Source organism: Gavialis gangeticus, unplaced genomic scaffold (assembly GCF_001723915.1).
Source record: "Gavialis gangeticus isolate Ggan-Ray unplaced genomic scaffold, GavGan_comp1, whole genome shotgun sequence".
Lineage (NCBI taxonomy): Eukaryota > Metazoa > Chordata > Crocodylia > Gavialidae > Gavialis > Gavialis gangeticus.
In genome coordinates, this window is record NW_017728996.1 from 39,131,099 (window position 1) to 39,148,142 (window position 17,044).

Here is a 17,044-nt window from a genome sequence, read left to right on the forward strand (position 1 = left end):
GTGCGGGGGGGGGGGGGAAGTGGCATGGGGGCAGGGTAGATTGAGGCCCCCAGGATGAGGGTGGGAGTGGGGCAGTGGACTCTGCTCATCCAGAACAGTGCATGGGATCCAGAGATGGGGTGGGGAGTGGGATGGAACGACAGGCAGCTTGTCCAGGGGGCGCAGGGGGTGGGAGGGAGGGCTGCTCCCCACTGCTGTGCACACCCCCCTGGGAAGGCATTGGGGAACATGTGTCCCCTCCAGACGTGTGTGTGGGGCAGATGTGAGCTTCTCGCTGTGGGTTCAGGGCTCTCAACTCTGCTGCCTTTGCCTTAGGGGCCCTGCGCCAGCTGCATGATCCCTGCCTACCTGGCAGCAGTGGGGTGGGAGGTGAGTTGTGCTTTCTACTGCCAGGTGGGCAGGGGATGTGCAACTGGTATGGGGCTCCCAGGGCAAAAGCACCAGAGCAGAGAGCCCCAAGCCCACAGTGGCAGCCTGCATCTGCCCTTGGCTCCGCTCTGGCCGTGCCAGCGAGGAGGGAAGAGAGGCGGGCATGTGCCACCCTACTCCCAGCCTGGCCGGGTCCACCCAGTTTCCCCCGCGGGGCATGGAGGCCTGCCCCACCTTTGGCAGCACCAGCACCAGGAAGGGAAGAGGCCCCTCCCCCCACTGGAGCTCTGTGCCCCAATAAATCTTGATCAGTCACTGGTTACAATGGCAAAAGATCACAGACAAAACTGATTTCTGTGACAAATAGAGATGTTCCCCCATGCTAACCCTAGAGTCTGGGTGATTGTGAAAGGCTCTCCAAAGGGAAGAACCTATGCCAACCTTCAAATTTTTCACAAAAGCTGCTTCTTCTAAGATTGGATTTTTTACTCCATTGAAAAAAGATGCATAAAAATCTCTCCCCTCTGTGGAAAATAATATTTATTATTGAGCATATATTATAAAATCAGGACAAAACAGTAATCAGGAGTAGACTGACAGTTCTTGGGACCAGCTTGTATCTCAACAAATAGATTATAACTCTCCAACCTAATATTTAGTTTTCTGGGGAGATTAAATTTATATGGTACATATGTAAAACAAACATTGAAATTGTTACTGTTATTAATTTAATTATTTCAGGATCAATGTAGTGCCTTTCTTTCAAAAAGTGGATTGAAACTATATGATCAGTCTGTGAGTTAGACATATTTGCTACTACTTTTTTTTATAACTGTGCCTTAATGTAGCAAGCAATGGATATTTTCACCTTGAACGTACAAACATCCTTTAAAGCTTTTCCCCACACTTAGCTATCTGACATACCTGTGACAATTTGTTCAATGCATGTTAGTGGGACATCATGTTCACCAAGAAGGAGGTTTTTATAATGGAATTTCTGAAAGACAAATTAATGACAAAAAGTGGGAATTTGGCAGTAATATTTTTAGCCCTATATTTTACAAACATAGTTGATAGAAATCACTGTTGACTTAGATAAACACAAATAACAAGCCAGTATTTACTGTGTGTTTGTCAACCTCATCACAAATCATAATACACTATAAAGGTGAACACAATGCAAGGTGGAAAAAAATACTCCTGCCATTTAAGATTTAAAAAAAAAAAAAGTTACTGCAACTATTAAAAAAAAACAACCAAACAACTTGGAGACCTTTCAAGAGAAAGAAAAAAGCTTTATTTTTATATTGTTAGATAAAATAAATCAAATAAGTGGTTCCTGCTGAGAGTAGTTATAAATCTACATATGTACGTAGTTCACTAGACAGGTTATGCTGCTCTGAGAACACTACACGAATAAGATGCTGCAGTTAGTTATTAACTTCTGTTGCTTCATATGCTTTTACAAATGCAGAAATTATAAGCAGCTTTATTTTACGGACAACTGACAACTTTATTCTCTATGAATTTAGTCTAGCCTCAAAACAATTAAACTAGAGCAGAGAAATGTCACCAGACAACCTTAAATCTACCTAACTGGGTCACAGGTCACCTAGAGAACAGTGTTTGTTGTTTGTGGTTTTTTTGGTAGAAAAGAATGAAAGCCAAGAAACAACTGAATAGCAGAAATGGCTCTGGCAGGGTAGATTTACTCTCTGTAGACCAAATCAAAGATGCATAAGCTTTCATAAACAGCAACTTATGCATCTGACACATTAATGGAAATGCAACATGCTTTACAGTTCTTAATTAGAGGTTCCCAAAACTAGAACAATCTTTTGGCTAAAAACAGCATAAAGCTTCAAAACTACTTGTAAGAAGGTGCAGCCTCCAGAGAACTGAAACCCCAGCTTCAAGTAGGCAGCAGTTTACAGGTTACCTGGCCAGAAGGTTGGGAGACAGCTGCAAATGATAATTAATGAACAAAGGTGACCCTACAAAGAGGGTTAAAAGCTCCAGAAGCAGAATGGGAGACGGAAGGCTATGCTGCTGAGGTAGTAGTACAAGTCTGACTTGCTCTGAGGGTCAGAAGAAAGGCTACAGAGGTTTTGGTCTGTCTGTATACCTTTTTGTTTCATTTGTATGAGACAAGTTTGCCCCCATGAAAATACACTGCCTGGAAAACCTAGAACACAGAGCTGACTGGTCTTGAGAAGGAAGCTGGGTGAGTGACTGGCTTACACTGCCATAGCAAAAACTGTAAAATTTTGTTTTTGTTTCATATACATATACGTACAAAATAAGCCACAGCCTTTTGTTGCATGCACTAGCCATGATTGAACTAAATTCCTTCAAAACTTTAGAAATTTGGTTTTGTATGTGCAAAGAGAGTAACTATGAAAATCCTTAAGTCTCCTATAAAATGTGTTTAATGTAGGACTCTTCAAATGTTAATATTGTGTTGTAATGCGTAAAATTACTAAGGTTGTGATCCTAGTATATTTTTTGTCTCAATGAAGCAATGGTTTCCCCCTTTGCTGTTAAAACAATCTTAACTGTCACTTTTTGTCTATGGTGACATGATACTTCTCCCTTTAAAAAAACAAACAAAAACCCCTGTTCTCTTACTGTCTTCAGTGAGATGGATACATGCTATATCAGAAAAACAGGGGTAGAAGGGATCTTGTGGAAACTATCTAATCCAACCCTTACTACTAAGGACTGTATATGGCAAAGCCATCCCAGACAAACAGATGTCTGATCTGCACTTAGAAGTCCAATGAAGGAGATCCCACCACTTTCAGAATTAGGAAGTTGTTCTTAAAATTCTTTGCAAAATTGATGCTAACTTAAAGCTCGCTCTCTCATTCTCACTCTCTCTCACTATTAAAGAGAGAACTCTTTAAAACATCATTTCCTAAAGAAGTCAAATAGCTGGAAATAGACCAGGTGGACTTGCATCATTAATTCCCTCTGCTTTAACACTGTAGTTGAAATGATGTGCTCTAGTAAATACAAATAGGGTGAATTTGGAGTGGAATACCAATAACATCTGAATTGGCTATTTAATTTCACCTTTGAAGTTCTTCACCTTTGTTTTATAATATGCTGCAAGTGAGAGTCTAGGAGATTTAGTATTATTTAAATAAAATTATTAATAAAATGGAAGTAAATAAAGTCACGTGTCAATTATGTGAGGAAAAAACCCAAAAGGCATACCTGAAGTGGCATAGGATCATCTGTAATAAAGGAAGTCTTGAAGTTAGTGCAAACCAGTTTTCCCCACAAATCATACTGACTTGTATCTGTTGCAATGCACTTTCTCACAAAATTAACTTCATTTACCACAATTTCACCTAAAACAGAAAAAGAGAGAGAAAAAGTGTAAGGTAAGAAAACTTAAAATTTAATGGCAAATGACCATATTGTTTTACATTTTTCAAGTAGTAGGCTAGAAGCTATAATAATTTAACTTGAAATTTAGTTCTGTCTAGCTGAGATGGGCTCATTTTAGCAAAAAGGTCTTCTCTTTTTATTAGGGCTAAAATAGAGACTTAAGCAGTAATACCCCCCCTTCCCTGCAAAACTCAGCCATTCCTCTAGACAATGAGATAATCTGCCATCTGTTTAAAAATTAGTAATAGTTTAAAAGAAATACTTTATTTAAACAAATACTCCAATAAAATCATGAAATCAGTCTCTAAAGACTTCTTTAAAATTATATTCAAATCTCTCTCATTTTTTCTTAGTCTGAAGGATACAAACTGAGGCAATTGTCAGAAGTGAAATTCTCATTTACACATCTAATTCTTTATTAGTCCTCATTGTGAACCCATAAAAGGAAATGGAATAAACTACAAACACATTAAAGAAGATGTTACTCCTTTTCAAAGCTTCTACTGTCAGCTGCTAATGAATGACATTAAGAAATCTGTCTAGCAAGAGGCTGCTTAACATGAATATATGTAAATTTATTCATGACTTCCTGGACAAAGACGTCTAGTAAGAAGAATCATGTAAGAAAAATCTACCCTTTAAGAAAGGATTATATAGGTAGAAAAGACGACAACTCAGTAACACCTGGAACAGAGGTTTCTATAATTAAATCAGTGACAATACCACTCTTGCTTTGGGATGTGCAATCTATCACTTACTGCTGAGCTGTCCAACTTCAGAAGGGCCACATGCCTTAAGGATTGCACCAGTAGGGGCTATACACAGGCCACACCAAAGCAAGCCAGGAGCCATGTTGGCACCTGCTGCTGCACCATATGCCCATAAGTGCCCCTCTACCCACCCACACTCTGCACCATGTGCTCACCCACCCCCAACCCCACCTCCCGCTTCCCGTGCTGTACTACACTGCTCCCTGGGGCAGGGGCAGGCTGAGGAAGAGGGAAGGGGAGTGCAAAGGTTCCAGCTGTTTTTGCAGCTGTAGTAATGAGGGGGGCATAGTAGCAGAGTGGGAGCCCAGGGGTGCCACTCAACTCCTCACAGACCCCAGGCTGCCACTTTAACCATCCTGACTTACTTAAGGTCCAGGCATGTAGAAAGTTCCCTTCCATCTCTGAAAAGTCATATTTATTCTATTACTCACTTCTGCTGGCTGTCAAACGTGACAAATCCAAAATTTAACTTTCTAGTAGTTTTTGTTCATTTTTAAAAGAAAGTCTGAAGGGTGGGGTAGGGAGAGAACCTTAATCATGAGTGATTTCATCATCTTGGGCAATTAACTCTTGTGGCTTTAACTGGGGCCTGGAGAAGTTCGGCACTTCCCAGATGAAAACCGAGCTGCTCATTAGACTTTACCACTAACTGCTTCTTTTATTGGTGCTAAGTAGCAGAACTCATGGACAGAATTAAAGACAACCTGAATAGGTCACCCATTGTCTACCTATATGTCAGTAGAGGATTAGCTCTACAGAGTATTTTCTAATTTTCACTCACTATACTTAACATTTAAGAACAAAAAAAAAACCATTTTAAACACATGAATGTTGCAAAGTATTCAAAATTGGGAAATACAAAAAATATATATATACACGAGGTGGGTATGTGTGGGGGTGTACACAGCCTGTTGTTGTATTAAAATCTACGTACAGGCTGCTTTTCCCACACATACAGAACCCCTGCCTCCATCAATAAGCTGCCTGGGAGATTAACTAGGATGGTATAGCAAGAGACTAGTTAAAAGATGCACAGTGAACAACACACGGGATGGCAAGAAGGGAATATGGTTTCATGGGTACAGACGGCTGAAAGCAACTGCAGGAAACTAAAGTACATCCACACTCTACAACGCAGTACTATGTAGAGAGACTTGAGCTGGCTGGGATACAGGAAGCAGTCTAGCTGTGTTAACGGAGCATATTGCCCAAGTTAATTGGCCAATTTCAGGCAGCACAAGCCAGCTCTAGTACCCAAGCAAGTTCAGTTAGATTAGGGATTGATACATGTTACTGCACTGTCATGTAATGGTCCCTTGCATTCTATCCTTGCCTCTGCTAAAAGAGCTCTCTATGATGCTGGGTAAATCAAATGGTTATTAACCGCTTCTTATTTTACTGATGCATAAATGGAGAATTTTGATTTTTTTTTTTTTCTTTTGGAAGGGTTTAACTCACAGTTGGAAGTAAAGATAATGGGAGCTGTGCTTGGAACTTGTAAAGTGCTGTATAATGCCAGGTATGCTGAAAAACACTGCTCAATCTAGCTAGAGTGGGGCAAAGCTTTGAGAACTGAAAGCAGGGACTCTTTCTTCTGTTTCCCTGCTGATTGCCCTGCTGGTACCTTACTGTGGAGGAGGAAGCTGACTAATATTCAGAGGTTGAACTGTACATCTTTTAATTAATTTCTATGCTTCAGGTCCCCATCTGTAAAAGGTAAATAAGTCCCCTTCACAGGATGTTAAGAAAATGTATTAACACTTGTGAAGCACTCAGGCTATAATAATGTCCACCAAAGACATAAGGAGGAAAACAAATCCCTCTTCAAAGCAGAACTTGGAGCATGCAGTTAAATATGTAAAGGGGCTACATGCTGAAAAAGGGAAAAACAAAATACTGAACTGATGTTCAAGTAATAAGCATTGTCCCTTCCATACACTGAAAGACACGGGGTGCTGGGGGGAAGCATGTGTTCATGTAATTAAATATTACTTTCAAGGCACACAAACAAGGGGCCACAAAACAGCTATAGAGATGTCTATTATTTTTGCATTTGGTAACTTTTGAGTCCTTGACTTTGCAATTGCCATAATTAACAATTTTTGTATGTTTTCTTTGTCGTCTGAAAAAGCAAACCAGAAACAGCAAAGTCCACCATGGAGCATCATGTGGCATCCCAATGAATCATCAGCAGGGCTGGGAGCTTTCAACCATGTCTATGCTGTTTCCCTGCTGCACCTGGCACTACTCTGAAAAAACAAGATCTACCTACTCCCCCTTCAGATGCCCAAGCCGAGCAATTGGGCAATGCATACAGGGTCTAGAGATCACCAACGTGCATGCTCTGTTGGCACTTTAACTTTCTGTCCTAGTCTCCCTCACTTTTCTGACCACGTCTTCTCTCTCCGTCTACCTTCCCCCACACTCCACTGGTTTGCAGAATTAGTTTCCTTGCCCAGCCAGTCCCAGTCACTTCTCCATCCTTTGCCCCCAAGACCCAGGCTTTGTCCTATTCCATTCTCTAAATCAGCCCTTTAAAGCTCCAAATCTGGCTTGTTACCTCTGAATTCTAGATGGACAATTTCTTCCTCCACACTATCAGGTGCCAGTAAAATAGTCAGCAAGGAAACAGAAGAAAAAGTCCCTGCTCTGAGTTCTTGTAACTTCACTCTAGCAAGATGGAAGCTGTCATTGTGAGAGAGCCCAGCTTCATCCCTATCACCCTGGACAGAAGCATCCTTAGCTCCTTTGAGAATGCCATAGTCTTGTCCTACTTAGGTGCAAAGGCATGTTCCATACTTCAAGATCACTTGTAAGGTACCAGCAAACACTATGCTAAATTTCTCTTTACATTTGTGACAAACTTCAGGTATTTGAATGCTATGTTCCCTCCCCACACAAACTACATTAATTTTAACTATGCACTCTTAAACTAGTCAATTCCTACAGACTCCTGATGCCATATGTACCTTTTCCCCACAACTCTGCCCCCCAAAATTGGGGTGCATGTCATAAGTAGGGAAGCTGATTTTTTTGTTTGTAGAAGCACCTCTCTGATTCCTGCTCCACAATGCAGCAGCAGCATTACTATCCAGATGGCTGAGGGAGTCCATTGATCTAATGGCTCTTTGTCTATTATGCCAGAGGTCTTAATGATCACTTCTCCTTTTTTATAGTTTATCACAACTAATCAAACTAACCTTTCTCAGGGGAATTCTGCTATATGCTAGCTGTTCCTCATCTCTCTTCTCCTACTTTACAGCTCTTGGAACTCTCTTTTTCAAAATCAGAGATCCACCACAGAGACCAGTCTTCAGCAGCAGCTGCCAGGATTTGTTTTTAATTAAGCAGGAAAAGGAGGGTAAGTCAGCTGAAGATTAGGTCTACCCCTGCTCCATGAAGCCTTATCTGAAAAAACCCAAAAAACTCTTCCCCTTTTTTTCTGCCTTACCAAAAACAAGGTGCATGTCTTATCTGGAGATATATTGCGTGTGAGAAAACATGGCCATTCTTGCTCTTCTCTTAACTTATCCAACTAATTAGTATTTTTCTAACTGGTGACCAGAACTCTCCACCCTATAAGGTTGGACTAGAGCTGCAGTTTAATATATCTAATCTTTTGAGCATGGTATCTTTTCCTGCTCTGTCAAATGGCACATCTGTAGGATGTTGATTGATTACAATTGTTCAGGATTCTGTTTTAGTTCTCCTGTTTATAGCATTTAAGAGTTATACTAATAAAATATCTCTGGTAATTTTAAGGAACCTTCAGGATTTCCCCCCCCCCAGCCTTCCCCAAATTAAGGAACCTTTTTTCTTCCATTACTATTCTTACTATTTGCAAAACCAGTTCCCATTTTACCAGTGAGAATCTACCAACATTTGGAATATACCCAGATCATGATCTTCATTACAGCCAATCCTCCTTGCTTCCTCTACATCTTCTCCAAATTTGCAGAGCAGCACAGAAAACTTATTATTCACTATTTAAAAAAATTCCTTGTGCCTTATTTTTCACATCTGAAATACATACCAGATCTTTTGACTAATAACTTCCCTTCTGCTCTACCCTATCCTGCTCAACTTTTACATTAGGTACTAAAGTCACTAATAAGTCTGTCCATTTTGAACTTAGGAGTTAGGTTATCTAGCCTCTTCAAAGCAGTTAGCATGCAAAATAGTATGCTTTCAACCTCAACATTTAAGCATTTCTGCAACCAAATGTCTGAAAGTTTAAAAGCAGATGCCATTTCCAAGGGGCCCAGTGAAAGTTTCCAATATATTCTGATCTAAATACTTACTCAGGGTTTTAGTATGGATTCATCATTCATGTGATAGCTACAGACAGCAATATGAAGAAGCTTGCAAACAATTTCAGCATCGATTTAGGAAACTGACTGAATAAAATGGAAAAATGCTTGGTCTGACTTGTACAAAGATTTTTTTTGCATTAACAAAGTCCATAAGTCAATAGATGCCTTTCTATGGCACTGTCAATGGTGGAGATATTCAGAGATATTACACTGCACATTTTTTCACAATGTAGCTGCAGCTTTTTCCGGTAAACAGTCACAAGCTGTTCCAGAGGGGAACAGCAGTCAACACTTTTTCATGTGACTTGAACAGTCAAAGAGTGATCTTGGGAGATAAGAAAGCAGTCTGTATAAACTATGACAGCTAACTAAAACAAATGACAAGGTTACCACCTTCTGCACATAAAGTCTACTCAAGTTTAATAAAAAATATACTTGATTCATAAAAAATAAGAGCTGAAATATTCTACTTCAGTAATAATGCTTATTTCAAATGGAGAATTTTACAAAATTACACTTCTGAAAATTCTGACAAACACTCCAAAAACACATATGTAATATAAGCTGAATTCATAGTACCTTGGATTTAATATACAGTTACCCATTTAAGAAATATGACAACTGGTAGGTAGATTAATATATTTATCAATTAATGTGACTAATATGTCATCTCACCATCTGTAATATCCTTTACTTCTGAAAGTCTTCATAAATACTAATTCACGTGACTAAGATTTCATCTGAGATCCTCCATACTTAGAATATTTAACCACGCTGCTAAAAATCTAACACTATCCTCAGTGAGTTATAAGGATACTTGTACTTTTCTGAAATCAATTGACATCATGTGAAGATGCAGAGCTTCTTGTATGTTATGAGATCTCAATTACAGTTGCATAAAACACACACACAGCTCATCTGGTAACGCAACAGTACCCTGCAAAGTAGTGCATTGATGGTCCTTGTGGCAGGGAACCTTATATTAATATTTACTTTGTCAAGTACTACAATCACTTGGAATTATGCTAGATGCACCAGTGTGCTGAAGACAACTTTGCCTTTTCCACTTGTAGCATAAATAAAGTCAAATTCACCTCAGCATTAGAAATAGATTTGAAGTTCAGGTAGGATATTTCAGCAGATTTTCCTGATCTATAGCACCCTAAAAATTAAGTGCATTTTCCACCACTCCAACATCTTAAGTTGACATTATTTAGACAAAAGACACCAGGACAGAATAGAAATAAAATAACCAACCAAACCTTAGTTCAGTTTATTCAGTAAGAGCTGTGCACAGCATCGACATTTTATAATAAAACATGAAATATCAGAAGTTTATTCTTTTTGAATGACCTTACAGAACTCTAAATGTCTTTAAATGACTCTGATGTCAAGGTCTGCTTGAATTTTCAGCTTCTATCATCAAAATTTGAACCTTCAGCCCTCCAAACACTGGCCTATAATGTAACACCAGGCCTATCGTAGGAGTGTACGGGAAGGAACCTCCCCTAGGGGAAAGGCTCAGGTGTGAAAACTTGTAGTTACGCAGGATGCAAGGAGGAACAGTCCACCCATGTTTTGCTCATTATGGCTGCTCTCCCCACAATCATCTGTCTTCAGAGGTTTGTCAACTCCCCTGTCAGGTTTCCCCAGCCTGATCAATGTATTCTGGTTTGTCAAAACTGGCCTCTTAATCTGTAACTAATTGACCAACTGAATGGAGAGCATATTGCATGTACAGAATGTACATCTTCATGCCTTCCAATCTTCCCAGTTTTCTTCTGCCTTCTATTACACCATCAGCCAGAAAGGGAGTCTTAAAGGATGCTGATGCACTCTGTCTGGCAATCTTCCCAGAGTTTATCACTGAGACCTCTGACTCTGTTAAGCTCCTCTACAGTCATTCACCAACCATAAATGATATTACTATTTCTTAACTTGCTTTTGTGTATCTGGTATTTGATTCTGACACTGGTCAATAATTGCAAGCAATCTACTTGAAAGATTTTAAATGAACAGGGTAAGTACTACTAAAATCACAGGATTAGTAGTTGGGACTTGTAGCTTTATATCCTTGACTATGGAAATTTCCAATCTTCAAGGTCAGGGGTTGATTCCTGAATGACAGTATAAAATTCATATTCTGACAGCTCAATCTGTATTTGCAATTTTGCTGCCTGAGATTTTTCAGGTGCTGTCCATAATGGCCCATAATTCATGAAATATTTCAAACTGCTAAAAAGAGAGAAACAATCTTAAGCAAGTTAGATGTCTCAGACTTCTCATCATGCCATTCACCAAGCACTTCTTATACACAGTATTAAGCACAGTTCCAGCTAAACCAGTTTCTAAACATGGTTCTGCCAGCCTACACAAACAAAAGCAGTACAGATCAGTGGGGCTTTAAAATATGCAAGAACTGAATTTTCCTGAATGCAATTCAGAAACATGTCCTCAATAATTAATGATTCTGTCTCTTCTGACATGTTCAAAAGAACTGAAATGTACTTAAATATGGAAATAGCTCTGTCTGCAAAAGGCATGCTCAACTGCTGGCTTAACGCCAATGAGAATGTGTTGCACTTATCACAAGTGGTTTCAAAATACCTTACAAAGGTCCCCTCTATACATTACAGGTATTGTGCAATTACCTTGAGACCAGATACACGTGCAAAGTAGCTATCACATGATAAAAAGTTCCAACCAGCTATAAAGTTAGACCTCAAAAATGTGTACTAAGTTTATAGCTGGTTGCCATTGATCTTTAATTTGCATGTATTGCACGGTCTTCTCTGCAGCTGGGAGCCCACTCTGGACAGGCTCCTAGCCACAGGGATGCACCATGCCCAACATAAACCTCACCAAGTCCTAGGGATCGTGGCAACCACGATCCTCAGGGTCCAGGGATTTCCTGTACCCCTGAGCCCTAGGGATCATGGCACATGCAAAATGGCAGGAGGCACGATCGCATAAATCATGCATTAGAACCACCACACCTGCACCTACACATGTAGAGGGCAGCCAAAGTCTCACAACACCCCTTGCACAGGAAGTCTGAACTCTACAAATGAGAAAACTGGGGCAGAGAGGCATACAGTGACTCAAGATACACAGAAAGTCTGTGAGAAACCCAGTATGAGACTGTCTGATTTTCAGACCTAAAGTAGACAATGACCAGAACTGCAGAGTTTGTTTTGTGGTTTTTTATAATAGGTCTCACTAAAACTCAGTTTCCGAATCCCTCCTATTTATTCTAAAAAACAAGTATTTCAGAGAGTTACTTTACCTTCAGCCAATAGCAATATCTGACAGGGAGTGTAATATCACCTATGTTGTAAAAATATCAGAAGAGAAGTATAAAGTACAGCTGACATACCCCAGCAGCAGATTGTTGGTAGTTATAGAGCAACTTTATTGCTGAATGGAGACACCAGTTAAATTGACAACGTATGGTAACTCCAGCATATCAAAAGGCTGATATTTGGTAGGTGTACAGCAGTCTGTGAAATTAAAGTTTACCGAATGGTGCATAAATTGTTCTTTATTCTAAAGTTAGAAAGATACCAAAAGAAATTGGTAAGAGTTCTTGTTTTACAGTTCCATTGTGAGTGTAAATGTAGACTAACTTGGATAAACCTTTTGCAAAAACAAACAAACAAACAATTCAAAGTCCCAGATCAACAACTGAAGATCATGTTAATTGTATTCGAGAGGCTTTAACAGATTTCAGGATGTTTTAGGGGGTTATGTAGGTGTGCCTCATCAATTTCAAAAACCTATAATAACTGATCTGACAAAGAGCATATGAATAAGGAAGAACAGTCCATGAAATCCTGATTATGGCAGGCACTCAGCAGAACCAATCTCTCTTCATTTCTATGAGTTACAGACTTTCAAGAACTAAAAACCACTCAAGTCCAGCTTTTAAAGTTATGTGGGTGCTTAAAGTCTGCTGAAATCAATGAGGACTAGATGCTGGAATACCTTTTTTAAATATCTGGCCTTGTACTTAGAAGTATCATGTATGACTTAGTGATGGACATTAAGTTGCTACTATGCCATTGTCTTCAACTGAAAACGTAACTTGTATAGAAGCAGAGAACAGTTCTTGAAAAGTTTACATAATAACATAATCAAAATGCAAATTTGAGTATTATTCAACAATCAAATATGCATCGACAGTACCATGGTAGTGCAACTGTGTATCTGAATGATCATTTAACCACATTTTAAAATGAGTGTTTCAAATGTAAGGGGCAAATATCAATTTCTTGACTAAAAACAAATGCGCACAGAACTATTCAATAATACAGTTAGTTATGAAGCGAAGATGAAGTTCTGAATATCTTCAGTCATTTAGCTGCCTTCTTCTAGCTGTTCTAGTTGGAAAATAGAATAGTGAACGTGTGGGTTTATTAACATGCTCTAAGCATTTAAATGTAAATTTTCTCTAATCCACTCCTAAATGAATCTTCTGTTCACTGTGCTCAGTAGCTACTTTGAAGTTCAAAAGGAAATATTCTGATGAGATTCTACTTGTAAGCTCATCAAGTACTTTCTAAAAAGATTTTTAGAGAGTTTTCTTGTATTAGCAGTACTCCAAAAGATCAAAAAATTGCACGCTGTGTTAAATTCTACTACCTGTTCTTCAGATTTTATGCAAACTTTTTGCTATGTATTAAGCATATTTTTATCATTCAAATTAAAAATAATTTAGGCCCATACATATTTAAGACAAGATTCTAAAACTATATCACAACTGGAGAAGTGTCAAGACTTTCTAAGAGGATATCATGATATTGTGACTTCCAGCAGGTAGAAAATGATTCTAAAGAGATGTGGGTTAGTTTTGAATGGAAAAAGTGGTTTTGCATTCAGAAAGATAACCAACAGACTTCCTCCACTCATATAGCAATCAGAACATGAGTGTGTGTTACTTGTCCAATATAAAACAGCTGATTTACCAAATCCAGTGGGAAAACTAATAAGGAAAATCTTGTATATATTACAGTGTCTGGAGAGTGCTAGGGTCCTTTAGAGAAGAAATAAAGGAGTCCAACATGCTTATAGTTCGCAATTTTAGAAATAATGCTGCTTGGGAACAAAACTCCCCAAGAAGCTGGTGCCCAGCAATTATTCAAAGCAAGCTTTGAACACCTTGTGACATACACAGACAGACAGCATCCAAGTTATACAAGACACACTTATGTTCCGAATTCTTAATTTACTCTTCCCTTTGCCAGAAGTGGATTAAGATTTACTGGGGCCCTGGGCAACCACAAAATTGGAGGCCCCCTCCTCACCGTGGGAGCTGGATTCCAATGAGGGGTGGAAGGAGGCTTCCCCTCCTGGTGCTGCTGCTGCCAAGGGCAGCACAGGCCTCTGTGCCCTGCGGGGGAGGCTGGGTGGACCCAGCCGGGCTGGGGGTGGGGTGGCACATGTCCATCTCTCCTACCTGCCCCCTCCTCTTACCCCCTGCTATGGCCAAAGCGGAGCCCAGCAGGGTGAGGGCAGATGTGGGCTGCCCGCTGTGGGCTCAGGCCAGCCCACATCAGCTTGCCCACAAACTGCCTGTAGCTTTGTTCCACTCCCAGCTTCGTGTCCCAGGCACTGTCCTGGCTGGAAAGTGCCCCCAGTCCCTGCCCCACTCCATCACTCACCACGGGAGTCTTGATTTGTCTCCCTGCCATGCCCCTTCCCCCCAGTAAACTTACCTGCAGAGAGCTGGCTGCTCAGCTGTGTTTCTAGTATGTGTGGCCACACACGTGCACAGGGGTGACACTAGGGCTTGGGGTATATAGCCACCCCAAAATTCACCTTAGTTCTCCCCCCCCACAGCCACCCCTTCCAGTACTTCCATGGTCTGCCCACTCCACTACCACCTGCAGAAGTGTGGCACTCCCAGCCCAGCTGAGTCCAGCATCAGCCCAGTCCCCCGCTGGAAAGAGGCTGGCACTGCCCGTGTCTCCAGTGCAGCACTTCTGACCCAGTCCACCCACTAGGAAGAGGCTGGCACTGCCCCCATGTCTCCCAGCAGCCCCAAGCAGGACTGCAGGCAGGAATACTGCCCAAAGGAAACCCACTGTTTCCCTAAGAAACCCAAGCATTTGTGGTTCCTTACTGATTAATCTGCCCATGTCCTTTACCCAACAGGAAAGGAAAGCCCTTTGTCCAATGACAAGTAGCTTTTTCTGGCCCCTGCAAAAGAAGATGGCCTTAGAGGGATCTGAATGGAAAGGGAATGTTTTTGATGAATTGAGATCAGAAGAACATCCCCTGCATAGGAAACAGCATGAAAGGCTGCAAGAAAGCATAAGTGGCGAGAAGGCAAACTGAGCCTACAGGTGGGAATCCTGGCAATAAGAATGAAGCAAGCATTAAGGCATTTTAAAAAGCAGAACTAATATGGAACAGAATTGTTCAGTAGATTGAAGGCAAGATTTGAAATGAATCCAAGTGGATAAATGGTAGCTTTGGCAGCTGTTGGATCAGGTGTCAGAGGGGCAAGCAAGAAGGCTCCTCATTTGTGTTGAGCAGATCTGATGCAGCTTTACTTACAAGATGTGACGGAATGTACTTTCATTGGTATTTTTGTAGCTTTTGCACAATAAATCAATCTGGCTGTGTATACTATACAACCTAAGGATTCTCAAAGCATGATTCTGTCAGAAGAGAATAATGGGTAGCAATTCAAGAGGACTGTTCTTAGGCTAGCTAAGAATATCATCTCTTTCTTTTGTAACCAAGTCAAAGATAAAAAATTGACCAGCAACAACATACTTAATGGGTCATAACCAAAGACAGAGGTTTCTTGGGACTAAACACCATTAAAGGGTTGTTCCACTGGAAGTCAGTGTAGGTGCTAGGAAGTTATAGTGGGGAGACAGGGGGTGCTGTTTTTTGTTCTTTTACTTGGCTAGTCAAACCTACTGTGAAAGATCTTATTCTTTCTAGGCTCTACTGATTTATGGTATAAGTAATGCTTACCACTAGCTGAATGCTGCTCCTGCTACTGGTAGGAAGGACAGGACTGAAAGGGGAGACAACTTCCCCCAATCCTTTTGGAACCTTAGCCTACAGAACATCTGGTAGCATATGACTTTGTCTTTTTTGGAATGCAGAGGGGAATATAGAGACTTTATCAAGTAAACGCAAACTAAAACTTCTTTATAGGTAGCTTCTACCTGGCCCTACAGATAAACTACAGAAGTCAGAAAAAAATCACACAGACAAACATTTTATATATAGTCTGAAATGAAATTCTGCCTGGAGACTTGCAGGTGGACTTTGCATTTGCATGCTGCCATTTGAGTCTATAATTATGAATGCTGAGCTCTTTTTTGTATTAGGTATTTGTTTATAAGTCAAAAACTTTTATATATAGATCTACAGATGCAAAGTCCACGTGTGTGTGTGTGTGTGTGTAATACACATACACACACACACACACACACACACACACACACACATTTGTGACTTATAAACAAATACTAATAAAAAAAGAGCTCAGTATTATGTAAGTTTGGGACCCACTGGGCAGCAGCTATCTATCTATCTATCTACAGTTTGTAACTTATAAACAAATACCTAATGAAAAAGCTCAGAATTCATAATTATAGACTGAAAATGGCAGCATGCAAATGCCAAGTCCACCTGTAAGTCTCCACACACAATTTCATTTCAGACAACAAACAGATAGGGCGCGTCCAGATAAGTCCGCATACACCTCTTGCAGCATCTCAAACCCCTTTGAAACACTGCAAGAAGCATGAGCAGGAATGAGAAAATGTTTCCTGTGTTGCAAATTTGCAGCACAGGTGCAAAATTAGACCCCTGGATATCCAGGGATCAAAAAAACCCCGCAGAGAAAAAAAGCGGAGCAGGGCACGGTCTGGAGGCTGGGTCCTCTGAGGCAACTGGAGGCTGGGTCCTCCACAGAGATGCTCTGATTGCTAGAGCATCTCTATGGATAGCCCTCACCCTGATGCTGAAGCATTCTGCGTGCCCGTGAGGGCAAGCAGAGTGCCAACTGCAGGGAACTGGACCCAGGCTCCACTACAAGCAAGTAAGGGGTCAGGGGGCTGGAGGAGGGGGGAGGGGGACCTCTGCCAGCCCCACCCGGCCCCTGATCCCTGTCCCATCCAACCCCATCCCTTCCCTCCCCCCGATCTCTTCCCCACCTGGCCCCATCACCCC

At 40.7% G+C, this 17,044-nt stretch overlaps 1 protein-coding gene across 1 annotated transcript in view; it reads right to left on the reverse strand.

Annotated features, from left to right (window-relative positions):
- MTMR10 (myotubularin related protein 10) overlaps positions 1 to 17,044 on the reverse strand; it is a 104,196-nt gene that overhangs the window by 73,829 nt on the left and 13,323 nt on the right. The window contains exons 3-4 of the mRNA XM_019504351.1: positions 3,589 to 3,725; positions 1,294 to 1,366 (exon numbers count right to left, since the gene is read on the reverse strand). Coding sequence (XP_019359896.1) covers positions 1,294 to 1,366; positions 3,589 to 3,725 — 210 coding nt within the window. The remainder of the gene's footprint in view (positions 1 to 1,293; positions 1,367 to 3,588; positions 3,726 to 17,044) is intronic.